At 42.7% G+C, this 23,862-nt stretch overlaps 1 protein-coding gene and 1 pseudogene across 2 annotated transcripts in view; both read right to left on the reverse strand.

The window, feature by feature from the left end:
* The window catches only part of LOC134480452 (reticulocalbin-1-like), a 105,397-nt pseudogene that overhangs the window by 1,867 nt on the left and 79,668 nt on the right, over positions 1 to 23,862 (reverse strand).
* LOC134480490 (uncharacterized) overlaps positions 21,935 to 23,862 on the reverse strand; it is a 447,240-nt gene continuing 445,312 nt past the window's right edge. For both annotated transcript variants that reach the window (XM_063267992.1, XM_063267991.1), the window contains exon 5: positions 21,935 to 22,725. In XM_063267992.1, coding sequence (XP_063124062.1) covers positions 22,720 to 22,725 — 6 coding nt within the window. In that variant the 3' untranslated portion in view covers positions 21,935 to 22,719. The remainder of the gene's footprint in view (positions 22,726 to 23,862) is intronic.

Consider the following 23,862-nt stretch of genomic DNA (forward strand, 5'->3'; position numbering starts at 1 on the left):
TTGCCGCCCTCCCCCCAACAGTCTAGTTCACTGGGGGTTCAGTCTTAGCAGGACCCAGGGCTTCCCCTTCCACTGGTGCTCTTACTAGGATATTCATTGCTACCTCTGAGGTCAGAGTCCAGGGTCAGTCCATGTATAGTCTTTAGGTAGTGGCTTAGTCCCTGGAAGCTCTGGTTGCTTGGCATTGTTGTACATATGGGGTCTCGAGCCCCTTCAAGCTCTTCCAGTTCTTTCTCTGATTCCTTCAACGGGGGTCCTATTCTCAGTTCAGTGGTTTGCTGCTGGCATTCGCCTCTGTATATGCTGTATTCTGGCTGTGTCTCTCAGGAGCGATCTACATCCGGCTCCTGTCGGTCTGCACTTCTTTGCTTCATCCATCTTTTATAATTGGGTGGCTGTATATGTATTGACCACATGTGGGGCAGGCTCTGAATGGGAGTTCCTTCAGTCTCTGTTTTAATCTTTGCCTCTCTCTTCCCTGCCAAGGGTATTCTTGTTCCCCTTTTAGAGAAGGAGTGAAGCATTCACATTTTGATCATCCGTCTTGAGTTTCATTTGTTCTAGGCATCTAGGGTAATTCAAGCATTTGGCTAATAGCCACTTATCAGTGAGTGCATACCATGTATGTCTTTCTGTGATAGGGTTAGCTCACTCAGGATGATATTTTCCAGTTCCAACCATTTGCCTACGAATTTCATAAAGCCGTTGTTTTTGATAGCTGAGTAATATTCCATTGTATAGATGTACCACATTTTCTGTATCCATTCCTCTGTTGAAGGGCATCTGGGTTCTTTCCAGCTTCTGACTATTATAAATAAGGCTGCGATGAACATAGTGGAGCATGTGTCTTATTTATATGTTGGGGCATCTTTTGGGTATATGCCCAAGAGAGGTATAGCTGGATCCCCAGGCAGTTCAATGTCCAATTTTCTGAGGAACCTCCAGACTGATTTCCAGAATGGTTTTACCAGTCTGCAATCCCACCAACAATGGACGAGTGTTCCTCTTTCTCCACATCCTCCCCAGCATCTGCTGTCACCTGAGTTTTTGATCTTAGCCATTCTCACTGGTGTGAGGTGAAATCTCAGGGTTGTTTTGAAAAAGATGTCCACAATGTACTCATCCTGGTCCACAAAACCATCCCCGTTCTTGTCGATATCCTCCAGGGTTTCCAGAACTACAATCTCCTTCATATGCTTTAAATCCTCTTAGTGCAGAAAAGCAATGAACCCGTCCTGAGTAGCTGTCAGGTCACCGTCAAGGCCTTAAACCTCCTCTCATCTCGTGGAGGCAACGTTTTAAAGTTGTGATGAGCAGAGCTATCTTGGAATTCAGCAAGGTTTCCCAGGTAGTAGCCATAGGTAGCCTGCTTGTATTCTTCCCAGGAGATTTTTCATCTATGTCCCTATCATAATCCTTCCAGAGTTTAGCCACATTTTGGTAGATGTATCTTTTCTGTACCTGTTTGACCCAAACTTTCAGGTCTTCAGTAGTAACAAGGCCGCCTCCATCACTGTCAATTGGATCAACAATTTTCCCCAGCCTCTCCTGCTCTCGTCCAGGCTTAGCTATCAAAGGTCTTGGAGTCCTCCTTGCCCAGGAAGACCTCATGATCGTACAGGAAGCTGTGCTTGTTCTCTGGTGGCCACTAGCCCTGCTCTGAATCGGGACAAACGAAGTGCTCCTTGCTCATCATGCTTTTGGCCCTGAACGCCAAGACCAGTGCCAGCAGCAGCCCATGGAGTGTCCCAGGCTGACATCTGGCACCAGAGTCGTGATCAAAGGGAGGCAGCAGGGAAGTAGGGGCTCAGAGCACCTTAGCCGCTGTCCATCCCCCAGAGAGGGCTTTTGTTACATTTCAAATGTTATCCCTTTTCCTGGTATCCCATCCACAAAACCCCTTATAACATGCCTCCCCCTTCTACTATGAGGGTGTTACCACACCCACCCAAACACCGAGGCCTACCTGCCTCCCTGTTCTGTTTTCCCCTACGCTGGGCCATCAAGCCTTGACAAGACTAAGGGCTTCTCCTCCCATTTGTACCCAAGAAGGCCATCCTCTTCTACATATGCAGCTGTAGCCATGGGTCTGTCCATGTGTACTCTTTGGATGGTGATTTCAGCCCTGGGAGCTCTGGTTGTTTCTTACTGTTGTTCTTATGGGGCTGTACAGCCCTTCAGCTCCCTCAATTCTTTCTCTTACTTCTCCATTGGGGACCCTGATCTCAGCTGAATTGTTGGCTGCAAGCATCTGCCTCTGTATTTGTCATGCTCTTTACCCCACTATTTTGAGCAGATCACCACAGAGCAACGAAGATGTATTGTCTTGGAGTGATGATCTGTAGACAAATAGATGATTTCTTACTTCCTAAGGATGGTTCTATAAGAATTCCTAAAATTAGATTAGTAATTTTAAGCTTTTATAATAGGACTGCTATTATGTTTTCTCTCATAATCAAAATTGCATTGAGAACTCTGCCATTCTTAAAGTGTTATGAGTGAATTGCTTCTGCAATACCAAGCAGGATCTACAAGTTAGAGCCCATCCTAAGAGGGTGTAAACCAATTAACCAAAGTTCATAAAAAGAGAACTAATGATTTACTATAGGTACAAGGACTTAACATAATTGACTGGATTTGCCTATAGGTAATGTTCCTTATTCTTTTCTCATAAAAATTACAGCTTTTAACTCTCCATGAACGTGCAGAGTCAGTGACAGATGATGATGGTTTATCCTGATGATTACTCTTCATGGATGTGCATGTAAACATTCTCTGTAGTAAACTGATTATCCAACTTATGATTTGAATTCCTGTGCAAACTTGTGGTGAACTTTTCACCATGTGATGCTGTGTTCAGAAAGATATACAAATGCTGAGGACAAAGAGAGAGAAGCTTTTAAGACAGAACTGAGCTGAAGAGAACAGAACTCAAGAAGAACTTGAGTAAAGTAAAGGCATAGCGTTGAGAATAAGGCATTGAGAGTAAGGAAATTATTGTGTCATAAGAGCAAGAGGAAAGGAGATAAGAAGAAGAGAGCAAGGAGAACTTTTTAAGCCATACTTTATGGAGGCAAACTTTTGTCTTTTAGGAAAACTGAAGAACTTAGAAATAAAGGTTAAAATCACTGCTCTTCAGCCTTCAGCCTGGCTCACTGGCTAGCCTGTGCTCTTCAGTCAGGCTCACTGGCTAGCCTCTGCTCTTCAGTCAGGCTCACTGGCTAGCTTCTGCTCTTCAGTCAGGTTCACTGGCTAGCCTCTGCTCTTCAGCCTGGCTCACTGGCTAGCCTCTGCTCTTCAGTCAGGCTCACTGGCTAGCCTCTGCTCTTCAGTCAGGCTCACTGGCTAGCCTCTGCTCTTCAGTCAGGCTCACTGGCTAGCCTCTGCTCTTCAGCCTGGCTCACTGGCCTATGGGGCCCTAGCACATTGCTTAACCATCTGCTCATGACTGCCTGACCACGCTGACCACCTGACCGCCCTGACTTCTTAAAGTCGTCCTCTAGAAAGAGCACAAGAAACCAAAGAGAAACACCTCAGCAAACTTTTCCCATGGGCCTTGCTTAAGATTAAGTACTTTCATTATTTCTTTAAAAAAGTGAAATATAATTTCCGCTATTCATATGGCCAAGAGAACTGTGCAGTAGTCATTGCTTTATGGAATTTGGGGCTAAATCAAAAGACTCCTTTATTCTATTACGATGTTATCTGTATGCTGTACGATGTATCTTTAGAAAACACAACACTAAATTCCTAAAGTCTAGATGTTTTAAGACATCACCTCATGGAGAAACTTAACTGCTTACCTATCTAGACTGGCCTCTTTTGCTATACTGCAGGTACAATCAATTTTCCACACTACTTCCATGATTTTCAAGAATGATTAAGAGAAAAATAAGTTGGGGTTGGGGATTTATCTCAGTGGTAGAGCGCTTGCCTAGGAAGCGCAAGGCCCTGGGTTCGGTCCCCAGCTCCGAAAAAAAGAACCAAAAAAAAAAAAAAAAAGAGAAAAATAAGTTGAACATAATGGCCAGAAAGGGGATTCTGTCAAGTTGTCGTATGTGGGACAAGATACCAAGCTATGACTGGTAAGCCGAAAACCACCTGTTCCCGAAAGTAACAGAACTTACAGAAAATACATCCTTTCTTATCATTCCTCTGCCCCGATGGTCAGAGATTTATTGAGCACCTACTACAATCCTAGCCCTGTGCATCTAAGGGTGTAATGGTGAATAAAAAAATTAATAAAAAGCTTCATTATGGAATAAAGAGAAATGAAACATAACTTTGAAACTCAGAATTCAATATAAGCAATATCACCATTTCTTTAACTGGTGATTTCTGAAAACTTCATCATTTTTTCCATGGGCTCCTACAGTAATGATACTCAGTCTCGATTTTATAAGTCACAAAGAGGCAACTCACACTTCATTCTTGACTCTCAAAACTGTCAAAGGGAACAACACTGTCGCTGTCCATTGTGCTTCCCTATCAATCCTGCTATGGATGGTAATACATTCCAGTCTTTTTAATGTGTAAACAGGCCACCACTTGAGGGGAAAGGTTATTACAATTACCCAAACCGGTATATTCTCTAAAATTTTCACATAGCATTTTACTGATATAACAATGTAAATTCACCACAAATATTTAACCAATGAAAACAGAAATATTGAATAGCTCTGCAAATAGGATTGATAATCATATACACTTGAAAACAACTATCATGGAAACAAACGACGTAATAGGAGGAAAAGATACATCACTAAAAGGTACAGAAGCAGCAAAAAAGACACTATATTTCTTGGTTTGAAAGTTAGGTGATACACTTGATCTTTAAAGGCAGGCAATGTACTTGATCTTTAAGCCCCGTCCACACAGAAACTGCAGTAGATGAGAATCTTTTGTAAGATTTATTTATTTATATGTGAGACCACGCAGCTGTCTTCAGACACACCAGAAGAGGGCATCAGTACTCCTTACAGATGGTTGTGAGCCACCATGTGGTTGCTGGCATTTGAACTCAGGACCTCTGGAAGAACACTTGGTGCTCTTTCTTACCCACTGAGCCATCTCTCCAGCCCTCACAATGGCCTCTTACACAGCATCACAGTGGTCTATTTCACTAGATGGCTCCAGGATGATAACAGAGAAACTTTCACAGTTCCTGAGCACTTCTGAGTTCAAACACCACCAGTGCCCACTCTGTGCTGTTGGCACATTCTGACCTTCTCCTAAGGGTTGTCAGCCACAAAAGGGACGGGTTAGCCCCAGACAGCATTCACTGCCCAATCCTAAAAACCCCCTCGATTCTGAAAAAGCCACATTCCATGCTTGCTCCATATTTGAGGAAGCCAAATGGTTGATCTGGCTCAAGGCTCTACTTTTCTTAGCTCATCAACTTTCTTTTTCCACTTCTTGTCACAAGAAGTATTTTTTTTATGCTGCAACTACACTGCAGTGTTTGAAGGAAAACACCATAAACTCTGGGTGTCATCTCTTGAAATTTAAAATTCACAAAACAATTCATGACTTTCTAATCAGCACCATGAAAAATAAACAAAAACAAGCAAAACCATTCCAAAGGAACTTGCTGATCTGAAGGTCTGCTCATAGCAGGCAGGAAAGAATTAAATTATGCAGAACTGTAATCTCTCAGAGCTTTGGAGGCTAAAAAAGAGGAAATTTCTGTTTATGTTCTCTTTTTCCGAGTAATTGAAGGAGGGTATTTTACATCCTCTAAATACAATCTCTTACAAGGGGCAACCAATTACAAAGTAGATCAGAAGAAATCTATTAAATAATACATTCATTGCCTGAGGTTTTAAGAAAATATTTTCCCACGATCCCCATCCTTTAACATACAATTGAAACTGAAAGAGCGTACCCCTAAACGGGGAGCCGCGTCTCTGGCTCTGATCGCGGGGTGGGGTGCCCCCAGAAATCAAGAGTAGCCATTCTTGATGTAACAGCAAGAGGTAGCTTTTGTTAACGAGATCCCGGGTCTTAGCGGGATCCCGGGTCGACACGTATCTCACACAGGAGACAGAGGAATCGACCCCGAGCTTCCAAACTCGGGGGTTTATATAGGGGCATTCGCGAGGTTACACATGATTGGTCAATTCAAAAGGTGCATGGTTACTTTCGGCGCAAAATGACATCAGCAAGGAGTATGTGTTATCTAGCAGCTCGGCAGGCAGTTAAGGTGGATCATCTCACTCGGGGTGGGGGTGAAGGAAGGGGAGGGGGTGGCTACGGATGGTCAATGTCCTTGGGGCTGATAGCTGGTTTGGCAAGTCCTGTCTCTGGCTCTTCCTCTGGCATGTCCCACCCTGCACATCCGGACTCTGACAATGAGCAACCTTTATGAAACTCTAGTTCTGCACATTCCGGCTCTGACAATGAGTAACCTTTATGAAACTCTAGTTCTACAAAACATTACAGGGAGTGTGCCACCAGGATAAGCTGCCTCTGAAAAGCCTGTCCTGCCCTGGCAGGTACAGGTCATTTAATTCTAAGTCAATCTGGAGAGAGGTGACAGCCCCAAGATGCTCTGGGGATGTCAGAGCACAGCTCTCATGCACACTCCAGATTACCTCTCCATTCTTTCCCAATGCCATGGGCTTTCCAATTCCTGCTTCAGCTCTCCATAAATCCCTGAACCCTCCCTTCCCCTACCCAATGGGCTCACTTTGCATTGCCTCCTTCTGCCACTGCTTTCCCAGGACAGGGGGAAGGGGGGCGGGGGGGGGGCAGGGCCAGAACCAGCCAAGGAGGGACGAGGGTCTCCTACCTATGGGGGGACGGGGGGGGGGGGGGGGGGCAGAACGAGCCTAAGGAGGGACGCGGGTCTCCTACCTACCTTGTGTCTGCTGCTCTGGTGGTGCAGCCGGCCCTGCTTGCTGCTTGCTGTCCCTGGGGACCAGACCGGAGGTCGGGCTAGGGGTCCGCAGGAGCACCACGCCTCGAGGTCCCCTGGCAGGGTTTGCCTGGGCTTCTTCCTGGACACTGCAAGGCTTCAGTCTCTGTTGGAAACCCCGCCGCTGTCATAGCCCGCCCTCCCGTGGCCGAGGTGACCCCCAACGCCCTTACCGCCCCCTTCCCTGGCCGCTTCTTCTGCTTTTTCTTTTCTTTTTTTCTTTTCTCTTTTTGTTCACGATGTGGCTCCTGCGAAGAGCTTGCCTCCAGCAAGGAGGACATCGTGCAGGCAGAATCACCTCTGGACCCTGCCGGGGTCGGAGAGGGAGAGAGAGGAGTCAGCTTGGGCGGCGGCGCCCTGGCTGCCGGCACCCGCGGAAGGAAAACTCGCCCAGGCACACGCGCTGCTGCAGGCGCAAAATATAACGCGGGCGCCCCGCCCCCTCAGGCCCCGCGCTCACCCACGAGCTCCGCCTGCCCTGAGGCCGGGCTCGGGCGCGGTCGAGCGGCGGCGTGGGAAGGACACGTGTGCCCACTCCGCGGTGCAGGCAACACCGGGAGGCGGGACATGGCGAGGCGTGTGGTGTGGAGCTCCGGGCTCCGCCCAGGCCCGTCAGTCCCCCCTCAGGGCTCTGCGGTGGCCCAGGGCGGCTTCTGGGGGCCCCGGGACCACCGTGACCTACCCGAGGCCATTGCCTCCGGAGCTTCGCGCTGCCCCAGGCTGGAGGCTTGGACATTGTGATTGTGGTTGCCACTCTCCTAGGCTGGCTCAGCAGGGCGCAAGCCACCACCACCTTTCCTCACCTGAAGGCATCCTGATGGTGCTTCAGAGCCCATGTCCAGCAGGCGAGCCTCAGGACACGGGGCCATGGTCTTGGCTCTGCACCTTGTTGCCAGCCCCTCACACATATGGCAGCATCACACATATGGCTCCTTCTACCAACCGCCACTAATCACCATTTGGACATTCCATCACACTTTTGTCAAGAAGAAAGATTGCAAACAAACACGAAAAGAATGAAATTTAAAATCTTTTTTATCAGGCTGGAGAGATGGCTTGGTGGTTAAGAGCTCTGCTTCTCCAGTGCTCCCAAGTTCAATTCCCTGCAACCACATGGTGACCCACAACTATCTGTAGTGGGATCCAATGCCCTCTTCTGTCTGAAGCTCTCTTCTGACATTCAGGCACAGTCGCAAACAGAGTGCTCATGTACAGAAATAAATAAATCTTTAAAAATAAAACCTTCTAATCAGTTAATGTATCTACATCTAGAAGCTAGAAAAGGGTCACAGCAATATTAAAAATAACTCAGAAATAGTAAAGGGATGTACGAGAGTCACAAAATTCACTGGGCAAGATGGTGTATACCTGCAATCCCAACACTCACAAGGCTGAGGTAGGTGGATTGCCTTGAGTTCAAGGCTAGACTAAAGTGTGAGTCCTTGTACTAGAAAACAGAATAATTGGGGAGGGGATGGAGAGAGAGACAGAGAGACAGAGAGACAGAAGAGACAGAGAGACAGAGAGACAGAGAGGGAGACAGAGACAGAGAGACAGAGATAGAGAGAGAGAGAGAGAGCTTGATGTCATTTCCTGCACTGATGACAAGCTACTGAAGAATGTGAATGTCTCCTATCAAGCACAGAGAGTTCTAATGACAGAATGGGTTTCTTATTAAGATATCATAAACTATAGATGGAAAAGTAAAGGAATGTATAATAAATAAAAGAGAAATCAGACATCGGAAACCTAAATTTAGAAGACTGTATATGTTTAAGTCACAGGGGAGGGAATGGGACGATGTGGGGGAGAGAATAATCAGAATAAATTATATATGTGTATGAATATGGAAACTAAGAGCAAGCAATGAAAAGAGAAAAGCAGGTTTATTTTACGATGAAATTGAGTTCCCATATGACACTATGTAACATTTTGTAAATTGATTATATGAATTATCAGCAATAAAAATCAATTGTTATTAAAGATGTGGTTGTGTTCATATTAATTAGAAATGTTTTAAATTCTTTTTATTTATTTGCTTATTTATTGATTGATTTTTTTTAAGATAGGGTTTTCCTATATAGACCAGGTCGACCTCAAAAAACAGATCCACCTGCTTATGCCTTCAAAGTGTTAGGATCAAAAGTGTATACTCACACATGAGAGTTACATTCTTAAAGTGATAAAAAAAAATTACAGTTATCAACATGGTACAATTATTGAACAGTGATCAAGTGAATGGAAATATCAGAAACATATTTAAGGCATTAGGTCACTGTTGTTAAAAGGATCTTAAACAGCATATATAATTCAAATCATCCAGGAGACACATTTCGAAAAAAAACAAGGAACTGGGTAAAGATGATTTAAATTTTTTAATCTATTAAAAATTTTAAAGTGCATTCGATATGAAAGTGTAAGTGATATACTTCACATTTTTCTTATATACCATCTTCAATTTTATGTGCATTCTGCAAATATTGTCCATGTTTATTCAGGCTCTTAATATTTCCCCATGACTGATAACATTCACAGAAATCATATTGAGCAAAATGTATATGTTGACGTATAATAGAATTGTATTCTACACCGTATAGCATAGAAATATGTATATATAACTTCCCATATATGTGTGTATATACATATGTAAATGGCTCAAGAAAATGAGTATCACTTTATCATTGTAGTATTATTTTCATCAAAATCCTGAGAACATTGAAATGGCATCAAATACTGACCAGATTGGAAAAAAACAACAAAAAAAAAAAAAAAAACAAAAAACAAAAAGAAAAAAAAAACTCCAAAAAATAAAACTCTTATAAAGAATCTAACGATACTAGCAAAAGATGCAAAAATATTAAAGTCTCAATGAAAAAAAAAGCCCAGATGAAATACTGTATATTTTCTCAACTCTAGGATAATGTATTTTTGTACAACTATCAATAAAAGGCCTGAATTTTGAAGAATTCAAAAGTAGCGCAGTATAATTATGCAGTGGACAATACTGTTGCATACCATTTTACATAACTGCATACACTCTCGTTCTTTTGTTCCATGGTCTAGCGACGAACTCGGGTAGATTTATGGGGAACTCGGGTAGATTTATGGGGAACCATTGCACTGTAGACTTAAACTGGATTAATTTGGGGATGAGTAAGTCGTATTTTGTTAAAGTTGCTTTAAAAATAAACCGTTGGATATTAGTACAGCAAGTAATTCTCCCTGAAGGAAAAACCAGACACCAAGAACCTAGACCAGTGCTGTCCAGGAGAAATTTCTAGATGATAGAAATATTCTATATCTGCTGTGTTTCTGGCTATGGATTCTGGCTGGCTGTTTGCCTCCTGGTTTGCCTGCTGTGACTAAAGAGGCAGATTTTAGTTCTAAGTTCAGTTCATCTCAAATAGCCATGTGTTACCAGTGGGTGCCATTTGGACAGTGTAGCCACAGAAAACTGAAGCAGTGTAACCAAAGACTCACCTAGGAGTCAGTTGACCTCCTAGAAGTGACTTGGGAAAACGTTGGCAATGATAGCCTCTTGGGGAGCTCACCTTCACCAAAAGGAAACTGTGAATCCTTACTCTACTGCAATAGTCAGAATGCAACTGGTCTCACACCCACCCCAACCCTCACCAAAGACACTTGAGAGGGAGCTGAACCCACTGTGTGCTTTAGATTTCAGTTTAGAAAGCACTTCCTTCAAAGTGGAGCAGACTGAGATTGCCAAGTCCTTTGCGTGGATCCAGGGACTTGGGCCTGACCAGGGGTGAGGAGGAAATGAAGAATGACATTGGACACACATACATGGGGACGTCTGGGTCCATGGGCTGCAGCATCCCAGAAGCTCAGCATGTTTATTATATAGAGTTGGCCAGGAAGCAGGGCTGTTGCAAGGGGCAGCAAGGAGGTGGGCATTACATGCAGATAAACAAGGAGGGGAGGACTATGCATATGTAACTGACAAGGGGCAGATTTAGCTAATCTCAGTAGGAGCAGTCTCTGCAGGGGGCAGTCTTCAGGCTGTAAATATCCAGATGGGGCCAGGGAGAAAGGTAGAGTAGACTTTATCTACACACACTATCAACACCATCCTGAGAAGGCTTTGTCATGTCTCTGAGCCTCAAGGGTTATGGGGGCCTTTGCCTTTTCCCCATGGATAAATGGCTTTGGGTCCATGGCATTGTCATATCATTTTTACAACACACATCCTCTTAGGGCTGCAGTTCCTCAGGACTTCCTCTGCTCCCACAGTGAGATCTCAAAAGAAAAACAGAAACCAAACAAAGAAAAAATGTGCTCAGTGAACTGGTTAATTCCCTAAACTATACAGATCCAGTGTCCTAAGTCTAGGACTTCCTCAAAGGCTACAGAAAATCCTGTGGACCTAAAATAAGCAAGAAAAAAAAGAGAAAAAAGGAAAAAAAAAACAAAGACCCTTGTCCCCTCCACAAAAAATGAATGGGAGAAAAAATTATTAAAGGTTTTCATAGAAAATTGTTTAAGAAAAACACACGGGAATTGTACTTAATAGAATTAGTGTGCTGAGATGTGAGGCCCACTCACAGCATGCAGCATTTGGAAGTCTCAGACAACTTAACAGAAGAGGACTCCTAAATGTTCTTTGTGACCACTCTCCACATACTACTCACAGCTTAATACTAACCTTCATAATTGAGTTGGGGATAGTATTCACCATAGCAGATAATTGAAGCATTTGTGCACACAGACACAAACACACATACACACACACACACACACACACAAACATGCACACAAAACACACACACTCACACACACACTCACACACATACACACAGACACACACATGCACACAAAACACACACACACATTCACACACATACACACAGAAATACACACATGCACACAAAACACACACTCACACACACTCACACATACACACACACTCACACATACACACACACAAAACACACACAAAACACAAACAAAACACACACACTCAGGAGCACACACAAGAGAAATGCATATTCTATGATGTTTCTTGGCATATTTTTATTTGTAAGCCTCAATGCTGGAGTGTTCTTGGTTTTGCAAAAAGTGGGGGGAAAAGTCAGGCTTCATTTTACCCCTTTTGAAATGACAGATATCTGTGTGTTAAACATACTCTGATGGCTGTCCAGGCTGCCTCGGCCTATTTGACAGCATCCAGGTCACCTTGGTCAGGACAGTGGTTGCTCTTCTTATTGGCAACTGGTTTGCATCACAAGAGTTTTTCACATCCTTACCAATATTAGAAGTTTGGTGACACAAGCAGCTTGACAAACAGTAAAATTATTGTGGTTTTGCCTTTCTGGAGGACATTAAAATTTACATGTTTTGCATATGGCTTTTTTTCTTACCACTTAGTCCTGCTTTAGCGCTGTTCAAATGTGGCCATGCAGCCAGCATCCCTTTGCTCCAGGCTCTCAGCACCCCATTCCTGTCACTGATCTGATGCATACTTGGTCCCAGAGATGGACAGCAGAGGGACTTGACACACAGCGTCCACTCTGCTCCACTGCTTTGCTTTTTGTAAATTCTTTACAATGGCTATTTCTTGATTTATTATTACTATGAACCTGACTTTTCTTGATATTTTGAGATAGGATCTTATTACACAGCCCAGGCTGGCCTTGATTTCCCAAATCTCTGGCCTTAGTCTTCCACCATTCCCTGATTCTCAATTTGTTATTAGAGGTAGTTGTATGGCCCCATTTCCAAATCAAATGTTCTTCTGGCTTTATGACTTTGCTCTTTCCACAGACTTTTATTAATTATGCAAAGTAGATGGTGTTTAATGTTTAAATACTAGATATATTAACACGTCAGTCCCCAAGACAACTCTGTGAATTAACACTCGTTATCATCCTCACTGTGCAGATAAGGGAATTGCGTCACACAAAGGTAAAATAACTTCTCCACGGTTGAACATCCAATGGGTGTGAGAGCTAAGCTTTGAGTCCAACTACAAAGTAGATCGGCCTATAATGTGTCTGCTGCTGCTGTATATTCAAATGGTAAATTCTGTACCCTAAGGTCTGGTTGCTCCAAGACAAGGAGATCCTCATGTATACCAGATTTTCTTTCTTTCTTTCTTTCTTTCTTTCTTTCTTTCTTTCTTTCTTTCTTTCTTTCTTGCCTCCTAAGTTATCCCTGATTGGTTAATAAAATCCCTACAACATGGGCTTGGAAGAAGAGAGGGGACAGAGCAAAGTTTCCCTGGGTCTGGGGGCTCAGGCAGGGTCCACAAGGAGAGGGAAAAGACATGGAGGAGAAGGAAGGAGACACCACCCAATAGGGTAGGTGGATCGTGAGTGTATTACCATGAGGGGCAGCCTGTCAGAACAGGCGTGGCCCAGGCAGAGCATGGCAAGCAATACCTCGGGGTTATGGACAGGGAAGCAGAAAAAATAGCACAGAGGGTTGATGTCTGCCCAGCTCTAGTACTTTAAGCCTTATTCTAAATCTAAAAGTTTTGTGTCTTTTATTTGGGAACCAAATGATCTACGGTGGGGGAGAAACCCCCTAATAATATTTACTGTAGCAATGGCCACTCAATTATTGTGGTATTTTAAATATAACACACATTGAATTTCACAATTCAGATGCGAGGCTTTTTATATTTCCAATGTGACTGTACACCTGAGGTCATGTCTAGGTATAGAGACAGAACATGGCAGAAATACCTAGAACATTTTAAGGTCATCACACTGACCAAATGAAAGCCACAGGCTATACAGACTATGATGGATGGGGAGAAGGCTTAGTGCTCTCTGGGAGTCCCCTTCCCTAGACTTGGGATAAGACTTCCAGTAAGCCAAGACCATATTCCTCTTTCATTTCTCAAGGAGCCAGGGGTAGACCCACATATATGATTTCTTTGCCTGCAGGGTTTTTTTTTTTTTCTGCAAGCGCTGCCCTGTTTGAGGACTTGTCAATGGTAAGCACCATCAGAGGAAGGCCAGCATATGAATTCTGTATAACTCTGCTCGGACAGCATGTACCTATCAAGTACTGGAAGCCTTGCTGGAAATATTAATCAACCTCTAGGATCAAAAGGAAACAACCCGAGGGCCATATGGCTGTAAAGCAAGTCTGGAACCATAGCCCAGTATGGAAGTTCAGCCTTGGATCTTACATCAAACAGCGATAGCATCCAAAAGAAACACAAAACTGAAATGGCAAGGTGACTGGTAATGACCTCATGGCAAGGATATCTAAGTCATGTGGAAAGATCCCAGTGCAAAGACACATGTCCACGAAGCTTTCACCAAGAATCCCAATTCTGTGTTCTACAACATTATATACACACACACAAAGAATACTCATTTATGGTCAGCTATGGGGATTGATTCTCTGGTAATCTGACTTTGAGATTGACATAGATGTATAAAGGTGTTTGACAAGTGCTCTTGGGGACCATGGCTGTGACAAAGAGGAGAGAAGAGGATGGGGCGGAGAGCACTCTGGATCTAATGCAGTCACAAGGGTATGCAGGCAGCCCTGTGTGGGGCGCAGGAGCTGGCCTGACCCTGAAGTCTTACCCTGCACTGGAACAAGCAGGAGGCCCGGCCTTAAAGTCTCCATTGGCTAAGGACGAGGTTCCTGGTCAGAACCCAGTTACCACATTGTAACCACATAGCCATCCCTTCTCCATTATCATTCTTCCTGAATTTCCAAGTCCTATCATGAGGATATTTGGGGCTCCACTCTGATCTTTTACTCATAGCAAACATAAAAATCAGGTGGATGGGCAGGGAGTAGAATGGCCTAAGATTAGGCTAAACCTCAATTTTAATGGGTCCATAAGTTCAGGAGGGAGTCCATTGGCATTGTCATGTGTGGCTTCTGTGTTCTTATCCCGGGTGAGCTGACTCTGTGATACGATGCCACCTCAACTCACAGATATCAGGGTGAAAATCATGTATGACTTTTCTGGGAAGAACTCTGCCTTTTCCTACCATCTGGAGTTATACAACATCTCTATGCACAGCTCAGAAGAGAGGGGTGGAGATTGTGGAGGCCTTAGAAGTTGAGGATCTTTTCTGATTAAGGCACATATTTTTTCCTATGTAATTTTTCCCTTGCTCTTTCCCTAATGATGGCTGACTTCATTCCTGGCCTGAAGTAAACTGGATTCTAAGGTTTTGGATTAGAGAAGCCCCCATTTTTGAGATGACAGGGCCAGCAAGGGATTCCACTGCATACAGGTTCCTATTCCTAAGGAAGTTGTTGCTACAGAATCACAGAATGTGGGCAGCAGCACAGGATATCTCCCAGCTTTCTCTCCTGCAGGTGCTGCAACTGTAACAAGGCTGTTTGTTTGTTTGTTTGTTTGCTTTTTATTGGAAATACCTAAAAGCTGGTCAGAGTTAATACATGCCTTTAATACCAGCACCCACAAGGTATTTTTGTTTTTGCTTTTGTTTTTGTTTTATTTCATTTCATAATTTCTGTAATTGTTGTTAGGATTCTTATTGTTTTCTTTGGTAATTCCCTCTAGCCATTCAATTTGTATATAGAATGTAAAGCCATGCTCTGCATGGTCCTCTTATTAATGTTAAGGATTTTATTCTTACCACCAATGCCACAGATGAACACAATATTTACTTTCAAATCAGGGAAACAGGCATAAAGAAGAGAGCTATGTTGTTTGGTCTCAGGTAAGCAGGCAATCAGGAGTATAGGATGGCTTCCCAATGTTTTGGATTAGGTAAGCTTCTGTTATTGAGATGAGAGGCCTCTGCTGAAACCTTCAGTTGAGTAACAGAGAGTCTGGAAAGACTGAAAGAGTGGTTGCACCTTGAAAGTGAAGGCTGGCCCTTCAGTGCCTCTGCAGCCTGAGGCAGAGTTCTGTTGGGAACACAAGAGCACTTGGCCAGAGATCATAGGGGACTGCATTTTGGTTGAGCCCTGAGACCTGGATGAGCAGAGGCTTCCACAGTTTTGAAAAGGGAAGCAGAGTCACATAGATGCGAGGGAACAATGGATCTGTGATCTGCATGTTATCCACTTCATTTATCTTTGCAGTGTACATCATATATGTAAACGACAAGGGCATCCTACTTTATCACATCTAGTCTCTCTAGATATAAAGCATGTGCAAGTGTAAACACTGTAGATTTAGTTCAGCAATACATTGTGTCCCATTTTGTTAAAGACCTTTATTTTATTGCTATTTATATATTTTTTTCTTTTTCACTTTACGTTCTGCTCACTGACTCCTGATACTTAATTACTCTCTCCCACAATCCTTCCCCAATTCTCCTGGCACAGTCTTCTCTGAGTGTATGAGGGCCAACTGTTTGAGTACCTCCCGTCTTTTACCAAAGCCTTTCCTGGGGCATTGTTGAGGATGCTGGTTTTGGATGCCTTGGACTTGGCTTTCTTCATGCTCCATTTTCCTGGCTTTGAGAAGTTTGTGAACAACTGTCTGTGAACTTGGTACTTCATCCAGATGGTACACAAGAGGTAGTGGTTTTGTTAATATTTTTGAGAGTATATTTCAATCAAACCTCTCCTACTAATATCCTAACAATGACAAAGGTAATGGGAGGCTACACATCTACTTCATTAGTTTTCAGTTCTTCTCAGACAAGCAGTGTAGAAGCCCACAAAGCTGGCAAAGTTAAGTGAGGTCACGCAGGGGTCCTAAGAGCACAGTCCTACTTTCTTAGAATAACTCATAGGGACTTACCATATCCATACACCTGTAGCTCCATATGCACTGGACCCCAGGGAAGTGCTCAACATTCATTGCTTTTGTCACTCAGTTTGCCACAAATGGTAGAAATCTGAAAAGTTCAGCAAATTTGAAGGTGTGAATAACTCCCAGTGACTGGAGTAAGCTCAAACAGTCTGTGACAACGAAGAAATGATTAAGTATCCAAGAGAGAAGACCCTCACCAGGATCGTAGTCCTATTCCAGTAAGAAAATTTAATAATAAGGCTTCAGGTGAAAAGATAAATTAGGAGGTCTAGGCCAAATATTTTGTCCTCTGCCCTCAGGGTTGCAGCCATTCTGTCAGACTTTCCTGGCCTCTGTGACAGGATCAGAGTTCTCACCTGGAAGCAGGAATATCTGGAAGGCACATAATACATATCCACAGACGACTCTTTGGGTACAAACTGACAGGCAACTTCAAGGCTTAAAGTTATTCTCTCTCTCTCTCTCTCTCTCTCTCTCTCTCTCTCTCTCTCTCTGTCTCTCTCTCTCTCACTGTCTCTCTCTCTCTGTCTCTCTCTCTCTTTCTCTCTCTCTCAGCTTGAGGCTGCACACACTCTGCATTCTTTTGTGCACTCTGCCTTTTTTATTGCAGTTTTCTTTTCTCAAACTCCCACAATCATGCACACGTCTGTTCATTATCTTTTCACGCACACACACACTCTTCATACACAGCTCACACATATCTCACACACACCACATGCACTCTCCTGTCACTCACACACACAGTCTTCATAAACACCTCATACATATCTCACACAGACCACATGCACTCTCCTGTCACGCACACACACACTCTTCATACACACCTCATACATATCTCACACACACCACATGCACTCTCCTGTCACTCACACACACAATCTTCATACACACCTCACATTCTCTCCTCACTCATTCTCACATGCTCTCCTCATGCTCTCTCCCTGGCTCTCACATTTGTTCTCAGACTCGCTCTCTCATTAGCTCCCTCATTCACTCTTCACATTCTCTCTCCACTCACTCTTCACATGCTCTTCTCATGCTCTCTCATTCGCTCTCACATTTGTTCTAACATTTGCTCTGTCATTTACTCTCTCATTCACTCGCTCATGTTCTCTCTCACTTACTCTTCACATGTTCTGTAGCCTTTCTCTTGCCCCAGTCCTTTATTAATAATCCAAAAGCAGGTAGAAAAAAGACATTGTGTAATCATTGCCAAATCAAATGCAAAGAATGACTACATCTCACCAAGAACTAAGAATTACAACTGTTCCCCAAAGTTTCAGGCTTGCCCTATACCCAGGCCTGTGGCCAATATAATAATAATAATTGTAAACTTATCATTATTTAAACTTTAACTCTTTACTTTTATACTTCAGAGACCAAATAATAATTTTAGACTTATCATTATTTAAACTTTAATTCTTTACTTTTATACTTCAGAGTCCAAAGCTCCGAGATCAGCTAATTGAATTTTCCTGTGACACTCTAATGATAAATGACATAGGCAAAACTGCCAGGCAGTGGCCAGAAAGAATCAAGGTAACCCTTAGCACACTAATTCCACTAGCGTTCTGCTCCTTGCATACAATGACTCTCATAAGGGTTCCAGTAGTTAGACTTAGTTTACTAGTATATTATTTTATATATTCTATACTTCCTTAACCAGTCTATAATATTGTGTAAAACTTACTTCCTAACTTCAATAACTTTTTCCTTTCTTGGGGTCCCAATGTTGGCTCTAATTCATTTTCTCTTATTTTCTTCAAGCTGTCTTTGGAAGTCAAACCCTAATCTAGAACAACAATTCTGCAGTTATAACATTTTTTCCAAGATGAGAATACACAGTATCCACCTGGGCCACTAGGGCTGTGCTGTGCTGAGCCCCTATGCATCAATTTCCAATTGTCTAAGAATCATAACATCAAGGAACATCTAGTTTCACAGAATTCACCAGAGCAGAAGGAGAAAGAAGTAGGAAAGTCAATATAATACAATAATTGTGCACACCAAGGCCAACTGATAGGCAGTCACACACAAATGAAATCTATACAGCCGATGTCTAGGACTAAGGTTTGGAGAAATGGAAACAACCAGTTTTTACAAAAAGCTACTGCGGGCTACTGAGATGTCTCCATTGTCTGTTGTCCCCAGCATTAGCCAGAACTCAGACAACAAGAGGAGGTCAAGGGATACAGATTGGAAAGGAAGAAGCCAAAATATCACTGTTGCAGAGGATAGGGTAGTATACATGGGACACCCCAAAAGTTACAACAGAGAACTCCTAAGCCTGATAAACAACTTCAGCAAAGTGGTTGCGTATAAAATTAATTCAAACAAATCAGTGGACTTCCTCTACACAAAAGATAAACAAGCTGAGAAAGAAATTAGGGAAATGACACCTTTCATAACAGTCCCAAATCATATAAAAATACCTCAGTGTGACTTTTATCTAACAAGTGAAAGATCTGTGTGACAAGAACTTCATGATATGAAGAAAGAAATTGAAGAAGATCTCAGAAAATGCAAAGATCTCCCATTCTCATGGGTTGGCAGTATGAAGATAGTAAAAATGGCCATTTTCCCAAAGTGACCTACAGTTGCAATGCAATCTCCATCAAAATTCAATTCCAATTCTTCATAGGGTTAGATAGAACAATTTGCAAATTCATTTGGAATAACAAGTAACGCAGGATAGCTAAAACTATCCTCAACAATAAAAGGACTTCCCTGGGAATCACCATCCCTGAACTCAAGCAGTTTACAGAGCATTAGTGATAAAACTGTATGGTATTGGTATAGAGACAGGAAGATAGACCAGTGGAATAGAACTGCAGACCCAGAAATGAACCAGCACACCTATTGTCCCTTGATTTTTGACAAAGGAGACAAAAGCATCCAGTGGAAAAAGGATAGCATTTTTAGCAAAGGGTGCTGGTTCAAATGGAGGTCAGCATATGGAGTAGTACAAATCATCCCCATCTTATTGCCCTGTGTAAAGCTTAAGTCCAGGTGGATCAAGGACCTCTACATCAAACCAGATCACTCAAACTAATTGAAGCAAAAGCAGGGAAGAATCTTGAACACAAGGACACTGGAAAAAATTTCCTGAACAAAACACGAATGGCTTATGCTCTATGATCAAGAATAGACAAATGGGACCTCATAAAGGTACAAAGCTTCTGTAAGGCAAAGGACACTGTGGTTAGGACAAAACAGCAACCAACAGACTGGGAAAAGACCTTTACTAATCCTACAACTGATAGAGGGCTAATATCCAAAATATACAAGAACTCATGAAGTTGGACTGCAGGGAGACTAAGAACCCTATTAAAAATTGCAGTTCAGAGCTAAACAAAGAATTCATAGCTGAGGAATATGGAGTGGCTGAGAAGCACCAAAAGAAATGTTCAACATCTTTAGTTATGTGGGAAATGCAAATCAAAACAACCCTGAGATTCCACCTCACACCATTCTGAACAGCTAAGATAAAACACTCAGGTAACAGAAGATGCTTTTGCAGATGTGAAAAAGAGGTACACTCCTCCATTGTTGGTGAGATTGCAGACTGGTACAACCATTCTGGATATCAGTCTGGAGGTTCCTCAGAAAATTAGACATTGCACTAGCTGAGGACCCAGCTATACTTCTCTTGCACATATACCCAAAAGATGCTCCAACATACAACAGGGCACATGCTCCACCATGTTCATAGCAGCCTTATTTATAATAGTCAGAAAATGAAAAGATCCCAGATGCCCTTCAACAGAGGAATGGAAACAGAAAGTGTGGTACATCTACACAATGGAATACTACAGAGATATCAAAAACAATGACTTCATGAAATTCATAGACAAAGAGAATGAACTAAAACATATCCTCGTGAGTGAGTTAACACAATGACAGAAATACACACATGGTATGCACTCATTGATAAGTGGATATTAGCCCAAATGCTCAAATTCTCCAAGATTCACAGACCAAATGAAATTCAGGAAGTATGACCAAAATGCTGATTCTTCACTCCTTCCTTTAAAGGAGAAGAAGAATCCCTATTGAAGGGATAGGGATGCAAAGTTTAAAACAGAGCCTAGAGGAATGTCCATTCAGAGTCTACCCCACATGTGGCCTATACATATACAGCCTTCAAACTAGATAAGGTGGATGAAGCTAAGAAGTGCAGGCTGATAGGAACTGGATATAGATGTCTCCTGAGAGGCACAGCCAGATCATGTCAAATACAGTGGCAAATGCTAGCAGCAAACCATTGAACTGAGAACCGGACCTCAGTTGGAGGAATTACAGAAAGATTGAAAGAGCTGAAGGGACTTGCAACCCCATAAGGACAACCATGCCTGCCAAGCAGAGATCCCAGAGACTAAACCACTACCCAATCACTATACAGGGACTGTGCCATGGCCTCATCTGCATGTGTATCAGAGGATGGTCTTCTTGGGCACAAATGGAATGAACAGCCCTTGGTCCTGCCTAGGTGGGAAAGTGGATGGCTGGTGAAGGGAATACTTTTATAGCAGAGGTGGAGGGCGATGGTATTCAGACTTATTTCTGGAAAACAAGGAAGGAATAACATTTGAATTCGAAATGAAAAATATCCAACTAAAAATCAACAACAACAAAATGGTATTTTGAGCTTTGAATCAAAATAAGCCACAGTCAGGAAACAGAGAATTGTATGCCTATGGTTTTCTTCAAATATGCTCAGGGCCCAGGTAGGTTCTGGGTCCAGTCTGGACCAAGTAGGTTCCTGCCACTGACTGCTCTTCTATTCCTGTTTCCAGAGGCACCATGCAGATTAATATTGGACCAGAGATGTGGGCAGAGCTGGTCAGAAGTGGCTTTCTTTCCTGTGGTCTCAGGATTATCTGCATTCCTGGGTGTTCAGCATTTTCTTCCCCGGGATTTGGGTTCAGGATTCCCGATGGCTTTAAACTCCCTTATACCATGTTTATATGTCCTGGGAGGTGTTACAGAAAAATTAATGTTTATCCTATTAATTTGGTCAAAACTGTCATCGACAGAGTATAATTTAGAGGTAACTATATATTTGACAGCAAGCATACACAGTGGGTAATGTATGCATGATGAAGTTGAAATTCAGAGTTGGAAACACAGTGCACAGTGACTGTATAAATGCCTGTGAATCTCAGTCTGACTGGGAAGTGATTTGATGCCCAGTCCCCATGAGAATTCAGAGATCCATCCCTCCCTGATAGCTGTGGGACTTCAGATGTTGACACTAATGATCAATAAAGAAGGTTCTTAAGAGTGAAGAGTTTGAGATTACTCCTTTATTGACCAGAATACATCCAATTTACTTGATAGTAACCAGATGCAGGTAGTCAATATATACAGTCTATATCCTTATCAAAATAGAAAAGCAAATGAACAAAACAACAACAACAGATAAATAATAAATCTTCAAATGAATAGAAGGAAAACCAAATAACCAAAACAATTAAAAATTAACCAAACTTTAAATAGAAGAATTGCGCTAAGCATTCTTTTGCTGCTCCTTTTGCAGAATAGACCTATAGCCTGTGGCTTGCCTTGGAGACATAGTAGACAAGCAGTTAGTGATGGTAACAATCTTTTTGAGAGGAGTGGAAGTAGGTCTGTTTTGTTGGAGTGGGGGTATTAAGGAAAAAGCCTACCAATACTGAGTATAAATGATATTACAGACTTTGTCACAAAGTCTTTCCAATATTGTGAACTGATCTGCACGAAACTCTTCTGGATGACCCATCAGGACAAGTACAAATTTACACGTGCACAGTCTTTCTGGATGACCAGCAGCTCTTGATTGATGTGCATCAGCACTTCTATGAGTCCCTCAAAAAGTGCACACTTGTTGGAGAGGCTGAGGTGAAAGTACGGCCTATTCAATCCAAAGAAGTTAAACTAAAGGAGGAAAATGCAGTCCGCAATTGCTATGGACACTACAGATGAGACGCAATAGTGGTGTATTTGCTTTGCACACTTAGTTCTCCTCATGTAGCTCTTCTCTCCAAGGGAGATCTTGTCCTGGTCCATGTCATGTTCGAGTTTCTGCTGGAGAATTTCAGACCTAGCAGAGCAAGGGAATAAAGATTTAGTGAGTGGTTGTCAATTTAGCTCTCCTTCTTACATCAGCTCTATTCAGTTGGACAATCCAGCATGACCTGTCAGCTGAGGTCAGTCCCTGCATCCCCAAGTGACATAGAGTACCTACGCTTGGATTTATATCTCAGCTTTTAACACTGCTAGAATTTGAACTGTGGACTATGCACTGTACTGGGATTAAGAGAAAAATGAGCATTTTTCCCCACTGGTCCAGGTATATGACATTGAATAATAATATTGTAGCTGGGTCTGAATCTGAATTCAAGAGAGGTATGAGCAACCTAGAATACCATGTGGATTCCTTCTGGAGAACATGCCCAGAATTGAGGTGAAATTTCTGATTATGTTAGCACTGAAGGAACCCGTCTAGTTTCCATTTGTAACCACTGTATCTGCAAATACACAGAGAAGCCATCTCACATCAAATCCATGGGAATTGCATAGATCCTGTAATCACTGAGAATGTGCTCCATGCAAATCTTCCCAGCGTACACACGGACATTAAAGGTGCTTGTGATGTAGAAACAGAATAGCACCCCTGTAAGTCTATGGGTAGTGTAAGGCAATTTGTGAGAGGACAGAAGAGAAAATGTCCTCAGATCTTTCCGGAGAGATCATAGGAAGAAAGGAGTAGAACATAGCAAGAAATCCAGAGGATCATATATATTGTTTCATGGGCAAAATTCACATGAACTGTACCAGAACAATACTCTGAGTAGCTCTTTAACTGCCTGAGGCTGAAATCCAGGTGGGGTGGTCATCCACCCAAAAAGGGTATTTATATAGGGAAGGATATTCAAATGGCCTCTTCCAGCCTGTGTTCCTACCTGAACATTAATGCTTAATGTAAAGATTCCCCAGGATTCGCTGGAGGCATAAAAAAAAATGTTGAGTGGGTTATGTACATAGTGGCCAGAGCCTATAGACAGCTCAGTCAGTGATGTGCTGTCCTCCCATAAACCGTCATAGACTCAGGGTTCTTTCTCCATTAACAATCTGGTGTGGGAGCTGTATTGGATTTGGGCCTGGTTGCTTTGTCACTGTGTGGCACAAGAAGTTTACATTCACAGAATGTTGTCAGCCTAAACAAGATCCTTCTGGG

This window comes from Rattus norvegicus, chromosome 9, assembly GCF_036323735.1.
Source record: "Rattus norvegicus strain BN/NHsdMcwi chromosome 9, GRCr8, whole genome shotgun sequence".
NCBI classification, from domain to species: domain Eukaryota; kingdom Metazoa; phylum Chordata; class Mammalia; order Rodentia; family Muridae; genus Rattus; species Rattus norvegicus.